The 21,673-nt window shown below is 39.3% G+C and overlaps 1 protein-coding gene across 1 annotated transcript in view; it reads right to left on the bottom strand.

The window, feature by feature from the left end:
• Positions 1 to 21,673, bottom strand: part of ADGB (androglobin) — a gene marked incomplete at both ends in the record, with an annotated part of 144,053 nt that overhangs the window by 85,304 nt on the left and 37,076 nt on the right. Inside the window, 5 exons of the mRNA XM_080663871.1 lie at positions 636 to 765; positions 7,815 to 7,905; positions 11,359 to 11,533; positions 15,270 to 15,364; positions 18,527 to 18,661. Coding sequence (XP_080519997.1) covers positions 636 to 765; positions 7,815 to 7,905; positions 11,359 to 11,533; positions 15,270 to 15,364; positions 18,527 to 18,661 — 626 coding nt within the window. The remainder of the gene's footprint in view (positions 1 to 635; positions 766 to 7,814; positions 7,906 to 11,358; positions 11,534 to 15,269; positions 15,365 to 18,526; positions 18,662 to 21,673) is intronic.

Here is a 21,673-nt window from a genome sequence, read left to right as displayed (position 1 = left end):
GAAAGAGATGATTTGCTTCATTGTGTGTTAAAGTTTTAGAAAATTGACAAAAGGAGCCATGACATAAAAGTTTACCAACTCTGGAACTAAAAAAACTCTTGTGCATGTGTTCAGGGATATTCAAGAATAGCCCTGGTACCGCTGAACAGCAAGCAATGGATATGGTCGGTACCACTGTGAAAGTTATACATTAAATGTCTTTGGCCAGTGAAATGAGTGAACGGTGACCATGTGGCAAAATAAATGCATCTCATTAACAAGGTTCAGTGAATGAAGGCCCAGGAGAATTAATGCAAGAGTCCATTTAAGCACAATTATGTAACAATTAAACTAAGATACACGTGGTTTATAAATGTTCAGATAATTGGAAAATTAGAAGTGTATGGAGTTAATTAATGCCAAATTCTGAATGGCAAATACAACTCAGAAGGGAGACACATAGGGGACTTTTTGTAAGCGATGAATATTCATTTTGCTAATACAGGTGATGGATACCTAAGAAGCTTCTTGTAACAGTACTCTTTATTCTGTTCAGATGCATGTTACACATCTTTTTTATGTAGAATATATTTTACAATGGAAGAAACATCTACTATAATTAAGAACTGGGTCAAGAGTAAAAGTAACATAGTTACCGGAGATGTAGTTCCTGTCACTTGACTTACATCTGACTGGGTACAGATAGCAGTCTCATCATTTTCAGGAACGGAAGATAAACCAGATGCTGGAGGCATCCCTTTCTTAATAAAAGATTGTACTAAATGACTAATGGAAAGCAAAAACAAACTTGTTATCTGATCTCTTCTTTAAAGTTACTGATCAACAACTGCAGTTTTTATTGCGATATAATTGGCATATAACATAATATTAGTTTCAGTTATAATTTGAAATTTGTATATATTGTAAAATGATCGCCACAAGTCTAGTTAACTTCCATAGCCACTCATACTTACATTTTTTTTCTTGTGATCTACTCTCTTAGTAACTTTCAAATATACACACAGTGTTATTAACTACATTCACCATGTTACACATTGTGCCTCCAGGAATTTAGTTTATAACTGCAATTTATGACCCCCTTCACCCATTTTTCCCACCCACCAGTCTAACCAACCTCTGCACTAAGTTCTTTGTACTTATGAATTTGTGGGTTTTTTTGTTTTTGTTTTTTGTTTGTTTTTTTGTTTGTTTCTTTAAGACTTCATATATAAGTGAGATCATACGGTATTTGTCTTTCTCTGACTAATTTCACTTAGCACAATATCCTCAAGGTCCACCCATGTTGTTGCCAATGGCAAGATTTCCTTATTTACGATTGTTGAATAATGTTTCATTGGATATTAATTAACTGAAGTTTGTCAACAACAGAACGTTATGATTTTGTTCATTTCATCATTGTCATTTTTTACAACCAATCGTATTTCTTTCCTGTCAACAACATTAAACTTCTTTCTATAAGACCAAAGAAGTATCCTCTATCAGTTAATGCACTTGTGCAAAAATTTTCTGAAGCACTATTTATTTTAAAACAATGGCTATCAATTTTGAATGTCAATGAACAGAACATAGGAATTTGACCACATGTAGAATTGATTTACCTAAGCATCAGAGTTATGTATGAGGGAAATAGAGCTCAGAGTCAGATTTAATTATGAGTGATGAGCACTCAAATTAATAACTGAAACATTCATAGTAACTACCCAAGTTTACAGTATTTCCTTTCAAGTACCTAATTGCAAATATGACTCCAAATCATCATTGCATAGTGAGAAATTTATAAGCTCAATAAAAAGACATTTGTTTTAGTATATATGTATACATATATGTTTTTAGGTAAGTGTGTTCAAAGATAAAATTAAATTCATGTATACAGACTTCCTAAATGTTTTGATTTTTTTCCCTTGCCAGTGTTCTATAAAACTTCTTAATCCCCCTGAAGCCATACGCAGCTGCCACTAGAGGGCAGCACAAGCATATTTATGAGGCTTCCATTCTGACAAGGCCAGGAGCCAAGAAGGGGTGAGTCTGGCTTGTTGCTACACAGGGACTGTTCCAATGAATGGCAATAGTGCTAGCAGTCACTTTCAAGGGCTTGGGGGAAAAAGACTTGCTTTTATGTTGATCTGAGAACTGAGATTCTACAGCAAAGCGGGAGAAGGGATATTACTTTCACACATGGGATAAAATGCCATTCACATATCTTCGCGTTTGCGTCTGACAGATAAAGCAAATAGGCTAACAAATTCGTAACAGTTTCAAGTGGTGAACAGGTTAGTTGAATTAAATCAAGTGTTAGTCACCTGGACTTGGGTTATAGAAGTCAATGTACCTTAATCAGGTAATAAAGCTGAAAGGAGGCATAGGAAAATCAAGTAAGAAAGTAGATTGAGGAGTTCCCATTATAAAACAAACCTGTTTGTGGTCCCTGTTGACATAGAGATTTTAGAAGTCTGGGTGGCATTCTGAACTGTGAGGAAATTTGTCCCAGTGGCTTTCAGGGTCAGTTCTTATAATCTACAAAATATCTGACTAATATGCATCCTTAAGGTCCCCATTCTCATTTTATTTAAGCCATAAAATTTGGTGATGTTTCTCATTGCACCCACAAACTTAGGGCCAAGTTTGGAGGAAGCTAAGTTACTAGAAGCAGACAATATTGAGCACTGATAAAACCATAATCGGAACTGTGAAAGCAAAACTAAAACTACAACTAAACCAACCGAACAAACACATTCCAGAGAAGCCGGTCATCTGGGGCCATTGAGTGTTGGTTAAGTTTTGTTTCTTGAAGTCCCTCTGACATAAGAAAAGCAGCAGAGCAACAATGCTCAGTATGATTCATTTAGGTAAGGAAACCTTAGAGTGTGCTCTACTTAGGAAGAAAAGACATTGTATAATACACTGAGTGCCCAGATTATTATGATCTCTGAACACATAATAATCTGGCCACTCAGTGTGTGTGTGTGTGTGTGTGCATATATATATATATATATATATATATATATATATATATATATATATATATATATTAGAGGCCTGGTGCACGAAATTCGTGCACAGGGAGGGGGGTGTCCCTCAGCCCAGCCTGCACCCTCTCCAATCTGGGACCCCTCGAGGGATGTCCAACTGCCCGTTTAAGCCCGATCCTGGTGGGATCGGGCCTAAACGGGCAGTCAGACATCCCTCTCACAATCCAGGACTGCTGGCTCCCAACAGCTAGCCTGCCTGCCTTCCTGATTGCCCCTAACTGCTTCTGCCTGCCAGCCTGATCACCCCCTAACCACTCCCCTGCCAGCCTGATTGATGCCTAACTGCTCCCCTGCCAGCCTGATTGCCCCTAACTGCCCTCCCCTGCAGGCCTGGTCACCCCTAACTGCCCTCCCCTGCAGGCCTGGTCCCCCCCAACTGCCCTCCCCTGCAGGCCTGGGTCCCTCCCAACTGCCTTTCCCTGCAAGCCTGGTCGCCCCCAACTTCCCTCCTCTGCTGGCTTGGTCACTCCTAACTGCCCTCCCCAGCAGGCTTGATCACTCCCAACTGCCCTCCCCTGCTGGCCATCTTGTGGTGGCCATCTTGTGTCCACATGGGGGTAGGATCTTTGACCACCTGGGGGCAGCCATCTTGTGTGTTGGAGTGATGGTCAATCTACATATTACTCTTTTATTAGATAGGATAGAGGCCTGGTGCACGGGTGGGGGCTAGCTGGTTTGCCCTGAAGGGTGTCCCGGATCAGGGTGGGGGTTCCCTTGGGGCGTGGGGCGGCCTGGGTGAGGGGCCTGTGGTGGTTTGCAGGCCGGCCACGCCCCCCGGCAACCCAAGCGGAGGCCCTGGTATCTGGGGTATATTTATCTTCTATGATTGAAACTTTGTAGCCTGGAGCAGAGCCAAGCCTTCTGCTTGCTCCGTGGCGGCAGCCATTTCTATTGGGATTTATTTATCTTCTATAATTGAAACTTTGTAGCCTTAAGCAAGGCCTGGGCCGGCCAGGGTGTGCGGAAAGCTTGGCTTCCTCCATCACCGGGGGCAACCCTAGCCTCCTGCTCTTTCCAGCTCCGTGGCTGCCGCCATTTCTGTTTGGTTTTATGTATCTTCTATCATTGAAACTTTGTAGCCTTGAGTGGAGGCCTAGGCCGGCATGGCAGGTGGAAAGCTTGGCTTCCTCCATTGCCGGGAAAACCCAAGCCTCCCTCCTACTCTCTGTGGCCATAGCCATCTTGGTTGGGTTTATTTGCATATTCGCTCCTGATTGGCTTGTGGGCATGGCTTGTGGGCGTGGCTTGTTGGTGTAGCGGAGTGATGGTTAATTTGCATATTACTCTTTTATTATATAGGATATATATATATATATATTAGAGGCCCGGTGCATGAATTCGTGCATGGGTGGGGTCCGGCCAGCCTGGCCAGGGGGAGGGGACATGGGCGGTTGGCCTGCCTGCCGTCTGGTCGAACTTCTGGTTGAGGGGACAATTTGCATATTAGCCTTTTATTATATAGGATATACACTGAGTGGCCAGATTATTATGCGTTCAGAGATCATAATAATCTGGCCACTCAGTGTATATTCATAACATAAACAAGTAGTTGCCATAACACAACTTTTTTTTTATCAAATTCATGACAACAGTGATGATGATAGCATTTGTGTCATTTATATTATACTAATAGTTAGGACTATTTCTGTCCCCAAATGGCAGGAAGTCTAATTCATTGGTAGAATTAGTAGAAAAAGAAGCCACATTGGCTTTTGTAACTGAAAAGTCTAACAGGAATGGAAAATAACCTATGCAATATTCTCTTTACCTGTCTAGAAACCTAATAGGTATATAATTGTTGTTAAATATATAAAGATCTGATATGTAGTAAGATAATGAAAAACTGAGGCATATTAATTTAATAATTTCACAGGTTAATCCTTTTGGGGGAAGAACTGTATTCATTTAGGAAACATCTTGGCAGAACACATTACTTGCTAGATCAAGGGGTAAGGGAAGGGTGAGGTAAGAAGTGCTTTGAGAACACCGTCTGAGAAGAGGCAGCACAAAAGCAAAACGGAGGGCTAGCCTGCTCTCTGAATGAGAACTGAAGAGATGGAGAGGGACCAGCCTGAGGAGAAGATGGACAAGACTATGCAACATGCCAAGAAGCGTGGAGACTATGGAGAATGGTGGCCAATGGGATTTCCCAATAGTAGAGTGGCTGAATGATTTAAAAGCTGGCGTACCTAATCCTCTCTTTTAATTAACTGGGTTACTCAAATAGGACCAAAATATAATACTTCCCTCAACCTATCCTAACTTTCCATGTACCATTAAAAAAAGTCTGCTGTATGCACAAATTTTGGGGTATTTTTCTTGTTTGTTTTGCTTTTGTTTGGTTTATTCTAGAGAATAGGAACTAGCGAATAATTAAGGTAAAGTGAATTCTGGACCCAATAGGTAAGGAGCAGAGAGGAGAGAACAGCCATGGCAGGTGAAATGCAAATGAGGGGGCAGGAGAAACAGGGAATCACCACCAGAGTTACACAGCCAGTTCAAGACACCAAACTGAACACAGATGTATTGTACTGTAGGCACTCCTCCCACCTACAACCCCACTGGGGTCTCAGAAGAAATAAAAGCAAAATCATACAGAACTGGCAAAACAGAGGTGCCATGATTAGAACAGTAACACATCCCTTAGAGACAGATAAGAAGAGGTAGATGGCAAAACCCAGCAAAGCAGAGAACCCCAAAGCCCATTAGGACAAAAAGGAGGGCATCCAAAGCCTGTGAGGTTACCCTGGAGCCTCTCTGGAGAATTTAAATTGGAGGCAGCAGAGGCCAGGGAAAGACATGGGCAAAGCAACAGGAAATGATGGAGAGGGCAGGTGAGCTAACTCTCCAATCACCTCCCCAGCAATTGAATGGAACTTTTGGCCTCAGGTAAAGCCTCCATTGTGGCTTGGAAGTGCAGCTCTGAATTAGGTTATCTGTGGGTGATGGAGGGAGAGAAGCCGGCAGGCCCTCACATACTTCCAACAGGGAGATGAGGAGCCATGACATTTGCAAAGAGAGCCACCTGTATCCCAGGCCGGTGGCAAGGTCTCCCACCGCCTGCACAGTCACTGACATCAGGGCTCCTTCACTCGGGGTTCTAATTCTTTCTGCAAAATAGGTTCGTGGCGGGGGGGGTGGCAACCATAGCATTTGGGACATACCTTTGTTATGACAATTATACTTTATTACAATTATTTCCTTATACATACAGCTTCCCCAGGAGCTGACATCTCTGTGGGGCAAGACAAGTGTGCTCTTTCCATTTTCAAGTGAAATATAGTGCCCTGTTGTCGTTTTCTAGGTTTGCTGGGTTGCCTAGACAATAATTTATTTTCTCACAGTTATGAAGGTTGTCAGTCTGAGGTCAGAGTGACAGCATGGTCAGTTTCTAGTGAGGACACTCTTCCTGGATGGCAGACAGCTACCTTCTAGCTGTGCCCTCCCATAACCTTTCCTCAGTGGATGGAGAGAGAGAGAGAGAGAGAGAGAGAGAGAGAGAGAGAGAGAGAGAGAGAACTCTGTCTCCTTATGAGGACACTAATCTTATGATCTCATTTAACCACACTTACTTCCTTAGAGGCCCTATCTCCAAAAACAGCCACACTGGGGTTAGTGCTTCAGCATCTGAATTTTAGCAGGGCTTAAACATTCAGCCCATAACACTCACACATAAAAAGTGAAAAAGACATGTTTGTTAATTAAGTAGATTAGTGAAATCACAAGCTGTACAAGGTCCAAGAAGTATCGTCTACTATATTTTACACATATATTTCACCTTTTCATTAAATTAATATTTTTTTCAAAATGCTCCCATTTAGTGTTATTTTTATCCACACAAACCACAAAATACTTTTTGGAGAGCAAGATGCATTTGTGGGAAAGAATGTAACATGCTTCATTTCTCCCAAGAAGAATACAAACAGCCAATAGGTATATGAAGAGATGTTCAACCTCACTGGCAATCAGGGAAATGCAAATTAAAAATACAATGAGATACCAACTCACACCAGTTAGAGTGGCCATTATCAGCAAGACAAGCAACAACAGGTGTTGGAGAGGTTGTGGGAAAAGGGAACCTTCATTCACTGCTGGTGGGAATGTAGACTGGTACAGCCACTATGGACAGCAGTCTGGTGATTCCTCAAAAAATTAAAAATAGAGCTACCATACAACCCAACAATCCTACTCCTGGGTATATACCCGAAAAACTCAAAATCATTCATAGGGTTGCAAAGATATATGCACCTTATGTTCATTGCAGCATTATTCATGGTGGCCAAGAGTTGGAAACAGCCAAAGTGTCCTACGATAGAGGACTGGATGAAGAAGATGTGGTATATACACACAATGGCCATAAGAAAGGATGAAATAGCATCTTTTACAACAACATGGATGGACCTTGAGAACATTATGTGAAGTGAAATAAGTCAAACAGAGAAAGCTAAGAACCATATGATTTCACTCCTATGTGGAATATAAAACTGAAACTTATGAACACAAACAGCAGTGTGGTGGTTGCCAGAGGGAGCAGGAGGAGGGAAGAAAGGGGTCCTACTATGAGGTGACAGGAGAAGATTTGACTTTGGGTGGTGGGCACATGGTCCTATATACAGATTTTGTACATTAGTAATCCACACATGAAACCTATATGTTCATGTTGAGTAATGTCATCCCAGTAAAATTAAAAAATAAAATGTAAAATAAATAAGAAATAAACGGCTTTGAAAAAATAAATAAAATTCATTCTTAAATTTTAAAAAAGAAAGAATGTAACATACTTACGTTTCTGTTGGAATTGTAAATGGAGTCATTCTAAAATTCAAGAATGGACTTGATATTTCAAGAAATTGTTCAGGCTTCTTTTGTATTATTTCTGAAGAGAAAAGGGCAGTGTGATGTTCTTTTTCTCCATCTGCTAAGATTACATGTAATACTAACTGCATTACTATTTACCCATCAAATTTCAATAAAGTTAAATAGGAATGTCCTAGGATACATAAGGTAGTTTTCCTTAAAAAAAAAAAAAAAAGTAAAAGCTTATCAGTCATGCCAATATGAGATTTCTTTAGCTTACTTCTCAGTTGCTTTTCAGGTTTACAGCATGAAACAATGGAGTCTCAATGGAGAACATTAGCAATGTCTTTTGGAGTTATTACCTGGCATTTGCTATTTCAAGTACAGGAGTGGCTTTTTATAAAAAGTCTTTTACTAAAAAAAAGGTGTTCTCTTCGTTAACCCCTGTGCAATAGCTTAGGACATGAAAAGGAAACGTGGACTAACTCATGGAAGTAGTAGTGGAAGAACAGAAATGTAACAAAGTAAAGGTCATGAGCAGCAAAGAAAGCAGCAGGTCGAGAAAGGACATGTGGATGTTCCTAGGAATGTGAGGCTAACCTAGAAGGGATTCTCAGTAGACACGGGACACAGACTCTGCACTGGCCTCGTGAACACTGAAATTAAACACTAAGAAAGGTTATTTTAACAGAAGCTCCTGGAACGGTGAAGGGATGCCCGCTGGAGAGAAACCGAAGCTTTGACACATGCACATGACTTTTCTGTGCTTGCTTGGGGTAGCCTCTGAAATGCTCTCTCTCTATTTCTTGTTAGTTTTCACCTTAAACATTAAACCCAATTGAAAGAAGAGAGACAATTATTTGTAAGTCTTGAGGTGGGACACTGTGACTATGGAATCCCTTGATTCCTTAATTTTCTTGACCAGCTTACAAAACCAATCACTCATAGAATTACACAACAATCAGTAGTGAAATAGAAAATATCTATATGTTTAATATTTTTCCTTTCATTTAGAAATTCCTTGATGATCTGGATCAGGGGTCCTCAAACTACGGCCCGCGGGCCACATGCGGCCCGCCAAGGACATTTATCTGGCCCGCCGGGTGCCGCTGCCTGTCCTGCTTAGCAGCTGACTCGTCCCGGGCCCACAGTGCGCATAGGAATTTGTTCATAGTTTTGTTTTTAAACTATAGTCCGGCCCTCCAACGGTCTGAGGGACAGTGAACTGGCCCCCTGTTTAAAAAGTGTGAGGACCCCTGATCTGGATGAACAATGATTTTAAATGTGTCTCTGTCCACTTAACTAAAATATTGTGTTTAAAGATAAAAGAGTTTATTTCCTTTTCAGTGTCTGATGGCACTTTTTGGCACCAATAGCCCATTGCAGAAACACAAGAAATGTAAAGAGATTACTAACACAATCAAGCAGGAGGGAGAGAGGCAGATAGGCCTAAAGAAAGAACAAGTTGACCATTTCTCCTCTCCACCCAAACCAGACATTTCTTTATTCTCTGTTCTTTCTTGGCAAGAATAAAACATTTGTGCTAGAGAAGGCTTTGCTACCAGCTGTACTGGCTGTATGAATGTAGGCAGAAAGCAAATGTGAAGAAAATGACATGGCTAACAGTTGTTATTTACATTTTTAAAATGTGGAAACTATGGTTGGAAGTAGGAGGTGAGGAATAGGTATATATTCCAACACATGTGGTTATCGCAGCTCTAGGACCCTGAGTACCATTGAGATGTATGAACTATACTGTGACCGAGGTGTGCTTCTCTTGTAACCTGCAAGGAAGGATCAGCGATGCTTGCATTGGCACCGGGAGCGACACCAAGCATCACCGCCAGTAGAGGTACAAACCATGGCTCATGGGATCACAGGCTTGAAGCACCCTGACACGCTTCACAGGGATGCCTTCTGTAAACTGGCACGTGGCATGTTCATTGTGGCTTTGGTTTTCTTGTTCCTTCAGGCGACAGGCCTGTGACTACAGCCCCTGATGTACTAACCTCGGGGGCGTGAAGTACTGGGGAGGGGAGAATGCACTGAGATAATGATGAGGTCTTAGAAACCACAAAGGGAGAAAGTGCAAAAGCAAGAAAATGACACCAAAAAATAACAAAAGCCGTTGTTCTTATTAAACATAACTTAAGCTTGTTTAATAACAATATATAACATATATAACGAAGCACTCCAGTTTTTTATCATCCTTCATAAAAAACTACAGTTGCTAAAGTCACTATGGAAAGGTTCTGTTCGTTGAAACATTGATTATGAGTTATTCTGCTAGGTCATAATTTTTAAATTATTAGTGCTTTTTTGTTTTAATTCCATCTCCTTATATTTGTGCTTCTACTTTAAAATTGATTTTTCGATTACGATCTCATTTCTTCTCTTGCCATCTTCGTCTCTCTTTCATTCAGTGAATGCCCATGGAAAAAGACTTGTCAACAAAAATACTGAAGAAGTGAAGAGTTTGGCAGGGGGTGTGAGGAATTTAGCAATGAGCTGAGGGAATAACAGCAGGGTGGGAACGGTTCCCCTGCCCCGCTCTCAGCCAGTGTGACTCTATTTCTGAGGACAAATGCCACTCCCTAAGTGGCTATATGATAAGGTTAACACAGGAGGCAACCCAGAACAAAAGTTTGATTCCTATAGAAGTTTTAAATAGAAACCAGTTATTTCAAAGGTTATGTCCTAAGCCAGTGGTCGGCAAACTCATTAGTCGACAGAGCCAATATCAACAGTACAATGATTGAAATTTCTTTTGAGAGCCAAATTTTTTAAACTTAAACTTCTAACGCCACTTTTTCAAAATAGACTCGCCCAGGCCATGGTATTTTGTGGAAGAGCCACACTCAAGGGGCCAAAGAACCGCATGTGGCTCGCGAGCCGCGGTTTGCCGACCACTGTCCTAAGGGTAGCCTAGAGTGATTTCTATATTAGAAATTCACTGCAGTAGTTTAACCTATGCTACCCAAGTTTCTATATTATTTACTACAAATCACTTTTCTACCACTATAATAATCATAGTGGCCTTGATATAGCTGGTCAGTTTACGCATAAACCAAACTGCCCCATCTTTTATGGAGAATTAATCCTTTAAAGATATAAAATTTAATGAAAAAAATTAATATTTCATTCAATATTATTTTGTATGTTTCAGGTATACCACATAGTGGTTAGATAATCATATACTTTACAAAGGAGACATAAAATTCAATGAAGGCTTTAGGCATAATGTTGGGTGGTTTGCCTTAATACACATCTTTCTTTTTTTTATTGATTTCAGAGAGGAAAGGAGAGGGAGAGAGAGATAGAAACATCAATGATGAGAGAAGATTATTGATCGGCTGCCTTCTGCATGTGCCCTTGACTAGAATCAAACCTGGGACCCTTCAGTCCACAGGCCAATGCTCTATCCATTGAGACAAACCAGCTAGGGCAACACATCTTTCATTACAAATTAAACTATGAACCTGCATACAGAGTGATGTTGATTAGAAAGACTTTCAGACAATGTACGCCATACCTTGAGGTTCAGCTGTTACCACAGTTTCCCTTTTTAGACGAATGAGTTTCCAGGCGGGCACTGGTGGTGGTTTTGGTGGTGCTATGAGTGGGCAGGACCTGGTTCTGGTGACCAGCACAGGATGGCTGCAAATGTGGGACAGGCCATATTCTCTGAGTTTCTCAGCAGAAGTGGTCTAACAGGTAAAAGGCAGATTTAAAAGGATGCTTGCCATTGTCTCATGCGTTTAAAACAATACTTTTGTCATTATAGAAATACTGCCACCACTATAGAGATGTAGTGGTAATAATGGGAAAAGAAATAAGCACCCATATTACTACATTTCTTAACATAAGCACTATTACCTTTTGTGTTTTTAACATCTCTTCTTTTTTCTGTGGCCCCATTTCCTTCTTACAAAATGAGACTCTAGAACTACTGGTATAAGCTACTTTTGAGTTCTAAAAGTTTGATCTATGAGATTATGAAAATCTTAGTACATTGGTTTTGGTCCAAAGTAATCAATCGTGGCATTTATAGGTTAAAACTTTGATACAGGTACTTAATATGTAGTGTGTGTGTGTTTGTGTGTGTGTGTGTGTGTGTGTGTGTGTGTGGTGTCCAGCAATCGCTACACAATGTTCATAAAATCTACTGCCCTGAGTGTCTGGGCATAATCAGTTGCCTTGTCCATAGTTTATGCCCTCGCCTGCAAACAGCAGTTCCCCTCAGGAAATCCCCGTGGTCCCTCTGACAATGGAGCCATTCATAGGACAGAGAATAGAGTCTGCCCTGTATCCTGCCAAAGCAAGTAGATTCCCACGCAGATGCTTCCCATATTCCACCATTCAGATCTGAAGCCACTCGGCTTTGGAGCAATTCAGTTAGTGACTGATGGCTGAGATATGCCATAAGAAATCAAGAAGAATGTGAAGATTAAAGGAATTTACACTGTAGTCAAATTCTGATGCTCACAGTCTACATGTTGAAACTGTTAAAGTAAAATAAAATATTAACTACATTAAAGTCAGTTTTACCAGTAACTATTATTCTCCTGGTGATTTTGCATCATTGATCTCTATGTAAATAGAAATGCTTGAAAATGTAAATTTATAAAGCTGTCATTAGGACCAGAAACCCACCTTTCAGGCTACTCCAAATTATTGCCTCAGCTAGAACATGCCTTGCTCTTGTGACTTTCTCTATAGCTCAATCTAAACTTCAAGGAGACACCAAATAGGGAGGGGGTGGGGCATCTGTAACATTGGACAGTTCCTCCTGAATTCAGGGGTTAGTCAGTCATTGTAACAAGAATTGTAAGGAGTTCATCAGGGTGCTTTTGAATCCAGATGAGGCATAAAAGTGTTATAAATATTCAAAATAAAGAGAATAGTGATTTTTTTAAAAAAGGACTAATTTAAAAATAAATAAAATTGTCACATTCACTTAATCTCTTTTGTGAAATGTTAGTAATTTATTGAAAAAAATCAGAAACTCTGGAATTATGCCTAATAGTAGCTTAAAAATTACTTTCATGCATGTTCTAAAGTTTAACTTTTTTTCTACAGTTTTAACCTGTCAAATTTTAGAAATTTCCCAATATTTTAAAGTAATTCTTTTTATGGGAATTTATTATAAAATTTATGGCTCTTATTCAAAAAGATAATGGCCTCAGTTATGAAACAAAAATTATATTGCTATAAAATCTACATTGAAGTAATATTGAAAATAGAAGTCATACTCAAAGATAGCTACATATTTCTAAGACAGTATACTATTCATAAAATTTAGTGCAAATCTCAATCCCCTCTCATAATTTCAACCAAACTTGCAGACTATTTACTTTCTGTTTTTGAGCTGTCAAACGTTATGAAACAAGACAATTTGAAATATTTTGAAAGTGTAAGTTATTGTATGAAATAATTAAGTTTGGTATTAGTACCTATTGTATTGTTTGAATAATCTGCAAAAGTATTATCTAGCCAGATTTAAGGTATGTAAGCCAATTTTTCATGCTTCATTTTATTTGGAACACAAAATATTGCTGAGTGATGTAAGGTAGTGCTATTAATAGTAGTTATAGTTTGATGTTGAGAAACTTTGTTAAAGGATCTCAAGTTTCCTTTGATTAGAATTAGGGACAGAGAGGAATTTAGAACAGTGAAACAGTCTAATGAAATGCTAACTAGGCACTTTAAAATATTTAAAAATAATTAATGAAGTTTCCTTGCCCATAAGACCCTTTCACTCCCTTTTCCCATCCCACCTCAAACATTCCAAAAGTAGGGTTTGAGCAGATGGGAGAGGCCTTTTTAGGACCCATTTAAATAAAACTAAATGCATTTAGAATACTCAAGAGCAAGAAGATGGGGGAAATGTGGAATGCTCATGACATATTTTTCCTTCCCAAGTTTTGTTGTCTTTTCTGCATTCTGGACCAATTCTTTAAATAAATGTAAGGTATTGTCTTTATTTTATATGTTGGACTCATTATCTTTGGGGCTATAATTTTTGTCAATCCATTGGACAAAATTCCATTAGAACAGATATTTTTTCAGTAGATCTATCTTTAAAACATTATACCTCCATTGAATTTTGATTTTTACCAGGAGAACTAGATCACCCTAGTGGCTAATATAAAAGAATTAGCAGGCAAGTTAGGAAGACTGACAGTACAGTCAGTTCATTACAGCCTTGAAGTTCATTTAATTACTGCTACAGACATTGGGCTAATTCCTGAGACTCAAGTCCCTCAAGCCATTGTCAGGAGGAATAATAGTTCTCTTTCTGTCCTGACTCCCTTTCACTTCTCAAGCTGCCTCTAAGACTTTTCCTTTGCAATCTATTCAACCTCTAGTCGTTTCCTGAACCCAGTGGGTTCTCCTTCACCTTCAGGCTTTCCTCTGCTTTGAGAGCTTTTCCTATTAATTAGGCTAACTTCTTAAGGCCACAGCTTAAACTTTATTTCTTCTTTGGGAAGACTTCTGTAGCCAACCATTAGACAGAAAGATGAGTTTCTGCTCTGTGTGCCATATTCAGTTTCCCATCCATTAGGTCACTCATCCAACTCATTATTTGAACACCGTCACTACCATAGGCCAAGCACCTCGTGTGCTCCCTGTTAGACCAGTTTTCTAACTTCATTGCTGATGTTTGCTTGTCTGCCGTCCTCATTAGACTAAACTTTCCTGGGGCGGAGAGGTGGGAGGCACTTTGTTAATCTTGTTCATCGTGTTCAGAACCTAGCTCATTATAGTAACAATAAATATCTGTTGAATTAATGAATAAATGTCATTTTTTTTCATCTTTTAAATTCAAAACTTAACTTTGTGCTTAAATGTTAGTTTTTAAGTAGGATGACCAGAAAGAAGTTCACATGGATTCTTTTGAGCCCTTTTCTTTTTGTAAGGCCTTCATCCATCCTTACATTTTTCAGCTTTAAAAGTGTTTCAGTGGTTCCTCTACTTGAGACCATGGCACTCCAAAAGCATGGCTCATATTGTTTTGTAGCCCTTGGTGTTGGAACAGTTAATCTCTCGGAAATGTCTAAGGTAGCACCTTAGTCAATGCCATAAAAAAAGAAATTAGAAACAACTAACCAAACAAACAACAAACTAGGGCTGAGATGGCCTATTCAGATATTCACAAGAGGCTCAAATTGGAGGGCGGGCTGGGAAGCACACTGAGATTTACCCAGGCTAAAGTTAATAAACTTTGAATTAAAACAGAGAAACTGGTACTATATATTCATAATGGCACATTATGTCCTATTAGCTTGACAATATTACCCTTGTTGTATGGGAGACTTTTACAGGAAGGAGTGGTTTCTATTTAAACCCAGATATACCTTCTATCACAAGAAGTAATCACACTCACATACACACACACACAAACCATAAATGATACTGTGCCTCCTGGACATGAGTACTCACCATCATCTCTAGTGAAAAGATCCTCTTTTCAAACAAATAGAGAGGAATAAAGGTAGCATATACAACCATGTGAGGGGACTGTATTCCTGAAGAACCTACAAAAGCAAGCATATATTGTGTTATAATGGGTCTGTCAGTAGTTCATTCCAAAATTCCTTAATGCCATTAAGATAGAATTAAAGGTTAAAAATTAGAATTAAAGATAATTCCTTATCTTTGCTGGTGAAAAATAGATGATTCTAAATTTTAAAATAAATATGTGCATTCATTTTATAGAATATCTCATTAGTTTTACCTTCATTATAGTACCATTTAGTTGCTTAAAAATCATTTTATCTCACTGTAAAAATGTTATCACATAGAGTTACTAGTCATCAGTCAATCTAACTTAGGATGGTCTACAAGCAATTATGTTCAAACAAATGATTTTAACATTGTGACATTTCTTAGCTTTCGTATATAAAAATCTTTATTTTGAATTTAAAGAAGTCCAGGAGTTTTCATGTCATTTCATGGCCCAGTAGTTGAGCGCTGACACAGGAACCAGCAATTGAACTATTCAATTCCTAGTCAGGGCTCATGCCCAGGTTGTGGGCTCAATTCCCAGTAGGGGGCATGCAGGAGGCAGCTGATCAATGATTCTCTTCATCATTCATGTTTCTATCTCTCTCTCTCCCCCTTTCCCTTCCTCTCAACAAAATCAATAAAAACTAAAGAAAAGGAATAAAAAATTATAAAGAAATGAATCTGTCCAGGAAGAAGGAAAACATAAGTAACTTAGTTTGAAATGTTTAATGCTTTTAGACTTTGCTTCTGAGCATCACTTATTTATCAACATGTTCCTTAACATCCCTGATATTTCTATATTTGATTGGGTGTCCTTTTGTTCTTTAAAGATTCTGGCCAAAATAATAGAATTTATTTTCCTTTATTATTTTTATTTTTAATTAAAAGTTTTGTGTTATTTCTTTACTAATTTGAGCATTTACATGTAATTGTAATAGATGTGTTCATTGAGAATAGTATTTTTTGAGACACAAAATATAAATTAGACATGAAACAGAATCTCCCTTGAATGGATTAATTGTAAAATATAACAAAGTTATACAAACATATTTTTACATGAAAAAATTGAACTTTGTGTGATTTTCATGGAGCAGAGATCTGAACCCAGGCAGTTTTATCCACAGCCCAAATTCTAAACCATATTCTGTATCTTGAAATTAACTTTATCTCTTAATTCGGTAGGGGAAAAAGGCATTATTAACTTTATTTTCCCAAAGAAAGAAACTCAGAGAAAGGTTTAGTCATTTTCACAGTGATGATGAATTATCGGTAACTTTGGGAATGTCATGTCATCTACTATAAAAAAAGATTGCTTAAGGCATCAAAAGAAGAAAATTTTTAATACAGAATTAAAAATATGACTAGTGACTCTTTACTCTAACAAACCACCAGACATGTTTTTGTAATTATAAAAAACCATAATTATTAAAATGCCCTCACAAAAACCATAATAATGTATTAAAAAAGAAGACAAAATGAAAAGAAAAACTAGATAAAGCATGGTGCTAGAAGAAAAGGGATGTGTTTCCAACCATGGAATGAACGGGAAGCTGAGAATTAGAACCTACATTCTGGAAGCACCAAGATAGATGACCCAATAGTAGAAATATAAAGTCTTTAAAAAAGACAATGTGTATAATATGCCCTGGCCAGTGTGTCTCAGTTGAGCATCTTCCCACACATGGAGAGGTCACTGGGTCAATTCCTCTCAGGGCACATGCCTGGGTTGTGAGCTCGGTCCCCAGTAGGTGGTGTGCGGGAGGCAGCTGCTTGCTATTTCTCTCCCTCTCCTCTCCCTCCTCCTCTGAAGTCAATAAAAACATATTTATTAAAAACAAAGATAATAGGTATAATATATATTATATAATCTTAAAATATTATATATGTTACATATAATTTATACAGAAGACATATACTAATATATAATACACTAGAGGCCCAGTGCACGAAATTCGTGCACGGGGCGGGGGTTGTCCCTCAGCCCAGCCTGCACCCTCTCCAATCTGGTACCTCTTGAGGGATGTCTAACCACTTCTTTAGGCCCGATCCCAGTGACATCCCTCTCACAATCCAGGACTGCTGGCTCCCAACAGCTCTCCTGCCTCTGCCTGATTGCCCCTAACTGTTTCTGCATGCCAGCCTGATCACCCCTTAACCACTCCCCTGCCAGCCTGATGGATGCCTAACTGATTCCCAGCTGGCCCAGTTGACCCTAACTGCCCTTCCCTGCCAGCCTGGTCACCCCTAACTGCCCTCCTCTGCTAGTCTGGTCGCCCCTAACTGTCCTCCCCTGCAGGCCTGGTTGCCCCTAACTGCCCTCCCCTGCTGGCCTAGTCACCCCCAACTGCCCTCCCCTGCAGGCCTGGGTCCCCCCCCCTAACTGTCCTCCCTTGCAGGCCTGGTCCCCCACCAACTGCCCTCCCCTGCAGGCCTGGTCCCCCCCAACTGCCTTCCCCTGCTGGCCTGGACCCCCCAACTGCTCTCCTCTGCTGGCCTGGTCACCCTTAACTGCCCTCCCTGCTGCCTGATCACCCCCAACTGCCCTCCCATGTTGGCCTGGTTCCCCCCAACTGCCCTCCTCTGCTAGCCTGGTCTCTTCCACTGCCCTCCACTGTAGGCCTGATTCCCCCCCAACTGCCCTCCACTGCAGGCCTGGTCCCTCCCCCCGCAACTGCCCTCCACTGCAGTCCTGGTCCCCCTTAACTGCCCTCCCCTGCTGACCTGGTCTCCCCCAACTACCCTCCTCTGCCGGCCCAGTCACCCCTAACTGCCCTCCCTGGTTGCCTGATTGCCCACAACTGCCCTCCCCTGCAGGTCTAGTCCCCCCAACTGCCCTCCCTTGGTGGCCTGGTCTCCCCCAACTGCCCTCCTCTGCTGGCCTGGTCACCCCTAACTGCCCACAACTGCCCTCCCCTGCTGGCCATCTTGTGGTGGCCATCTTGTGTCCACATGGGGGCAGCCATCTTTGACCACATGGGGGCAGCCATCTTGTGTCTTGGAGTGACGGTCAATTTGCATATTACTCTTTTATAGATAGGATATGCTAATATTTATACACTTTGTATAATTGTATATTAATATATGTACTTTATATAGAATAAATAATATATAACATATTTTACTTATGTAGAGTAATATAAATTTTGTAATCTGCTAATATATAATATACTAGAGGCCTGGTGCATGCTTACAGTCCGACAGAGACAGCAGAGAGTTCTGGACTTCTGATGAGGGTCTGGAACCATGAAACGACCATTTAAATTTTTCTCTTTCCTTTTCTCCATCTTTACTCTTCTTCTTCCCAATGTCTTTTGCATCTGCTTTTTCTAACATATTAAAAAATATAATAAATCTTTTAATTATAAAACCTCAAACACAATAGCCACAAAGTCCCTCAAACACTATTTACCTCTAATTAGAAACATTAAAATAAAGCAAGACAAAATTTTGAAAATCAATGTGTATTGTGAAAGACCTGCAGCGCTATTTATTGTTGCCTACTCATCATTTTATGTTCAACATAGGTGATAATTTGATATATGATTTTTGTATAGAAAATTACAGACTAATTTTCTCATTTTAAAAGGAAAAATTAAAGTATAACAAATTATATTCTTAAAGTTGAGTTCTAAATGTGGAGACCTTTCAGATCTTTTTTATTTGGGCCCTACATCTCAAGAAAATATAGCTTGCTGTCTCCAGAATATCTTCTGATGAAAACTGAATGCCAGACCAATACATTATGGCCAAAATGACTTTCTTAATCACATCCTACACACAGAACTATATGCACCCTTTGAATTTCCATTCATAATTACATTTCTATAAAACGTATTCACATTCAGCTAAAAAAAAAAAAAAAAAGCTGTGGCACATATACACAATGGCCATAAAAAAGAATGAAATCTTACCTTTTTTGACAGCTTGGGTAGACGGTATTATGCTATGTGAAATAAGTCAGAGAAAGACAAATACCATATGATTTCACTTATATGTGGAACATAAAGAACAAAATAAACAAACAAAATAGAAACAGAGTCAAAGATACAGAGAACAGATTGGCCATTATCAGAGGGGACAGGGGTTGAGAGTTGGGTGGAAAAGGTGAAGAGATTAAGCAGTACAAATTGGTAGTTACGGAATGGTCATGCAGATGTAGGTTACAGCATGGGAATATAGTCAAGAATATCATGATAGCTGTGTATGGGGCCAAGTGAGTGCCTGAAATATCGGGGGACCACTCTGAAAAGTATGATTTTTAACCACTATGCTGTACATCTGAAACTAATACAGAATAATATTGAATGCAAACTGTAATTATTTTTTTAATTTAAAAAGAAAAAAATTAGTATAAAGATTGAAAATTAAAAATCCAAGATTTTTTATTCCCTAATGAAGTCAATTCAATTCTGAAGCAAAAAATCAGATTTCTGCCTTTTTATTCTTTCATCATCTGCTAAATTTATAATCAGGTTGTTTTTTTTCAATTTGCATAAATAAAAACTGGGACATTAACAACTTGTAAAGTTCCTTAGCCTATAATGGAAACCTGTCTCATATCTTAGCTTTTATAGTAGATTTAGCACCTATGCAAGATACAAAAGTGAAGATAACTGTTAACTTTAAGTATAGGAGGAGACATATAACTAGGAAACTAAAGTATATCAAGTTATCAAATTTTATCAAGTTATCAAATTTTATGCTTTGGGTTTCTATAAATATTTGACTTCACTCAATAAAATTAATTTTAGGTAGAAATATATAATTTCGTGTATGATTTTAAAATGGGACTTTAAAGCCTTCAAACTCCTATTCAGAATTCAGAAAATATAATTTATAATAAAAGTTAAAAATAGAAAAATACACTCTTTCACATAGCAATTTGGATAATATACAACAGTGTTTACCCAAATGTGTTGCTCCTCTGCCATTTCATGCCACCCATCTAGTAAATATCACTTTAGGTAAAGTTAGCAGCTGAGTCCTACTGGAGATAACCTTTCCCTAGTTCTGCAAACCTCTGCTACATCTAATTTAAATCACTATGAGAACCTTCACCTTCCACCTCCACCTCACTCTGGGCTCATCAATAAGCTACTTATAGAAAGAGAAAAATAGAGGCCTTTAGTCAGAAACACTCAGCTTCTCCCTATGAAACCCATTCACCCACCGACATTTGCGCCTATCCTCTCTCGTGGCATGAACCCACCTGGTAGAATGGAGGAGTGCCTGCTCCCCTAGATTGGTCCAAGCTCTCCCACCTGGACTCCGGTCCTCCTCTTCCTGCCTTCTCAGGAAACATACACTATTGCTGAAATCTCAGCTGGAATCTCTCAATCTTCACTTAAAAATACTTAGTTCTCCTTTAATAGATTAAACCTAAGTATCCCGTGTAAGTCCACATAGTCCCTGTCAGGTTCCTCTTTGTAGCTTTCCTGTTCACAAACTTCTAACAGGGTTGTTTGTACACTATTTTACTTTGCACTAACTTCTTAACACTCTCAATATGCCTTCCACTCCCATCCTCCACCAGTGCCCATGACCTTCACATCACAACCTTCAACAGGGAAACCTAAGTTCCCATCATATTTCAACTCTCACTATTGGACACAGACTATCTTTCTGATTCTTGAAACTCTCTCCTTTTGACTTCAGTAGCATCATGCTCTGCTGGTTTTCTTCCTGCTTCTTTGGCCATCCCTTAGCCTCCTTTGCCAGATCATCACTGTGTACCTGGCTCTCAGAGGCTTAGCTTCTTTAAAGCTCAGTCTCAGGCAGCCACGTCTTCTTAATCCATGCTGTCTTCTTGAGACTATCATTCATAGTGTCATTTAGCATGCATTTGTCAATAATTCCGAAACATATATTACCACCCCGAAACTCATAACGTATCTCAAAAGGTCCCTCAAATTCAATATGTTCAAAATCATTTTATGATCTCTCCTCATAAAGCCATTTGTTTTTCAGTATCCACCATCATCTCCATTTCAGCTACCATGTCTTTTACTTTTTAAATATCTCTCAAATTATTCACCTTGTCTGGGACTTCACTGTTATTACCCTACTACCCACTCCCAGCTACCACTGTCTCTAACATGAGCTGGTACAAGAGTTTCCAAACTGTTTTTTTATATACATTCATGTCACCAAACCTCAAGGTCCTGACCCCCACCCTAAGGTCTTTTCTTTTTAAATATCAGAATGCTGTTTTTAAAATAGGATTTAGATTGTGCAGAATCTAGTCTGTTCTTCATTAGCTGTCAGTTTTTCTTATGATAAAGATCAATAATCTTAACACAACCTAGATTTTATATGATCACTAGAGGCCCTGTGCACAA

This window comes from Plecotus auritus (assembly GCF_963455305.1).
Source record: "Plecotus auritus genome assembly, chromosome: 4".
NCBI lineage: Eukaryota > Metazoa > Chordata > Mammalia > Chiroptera > Vespertilionidae > Plecotus > Plecotus auritus.
This window is presented reverse-complemented; position numbering and strand designations above follow the sequence as displayed.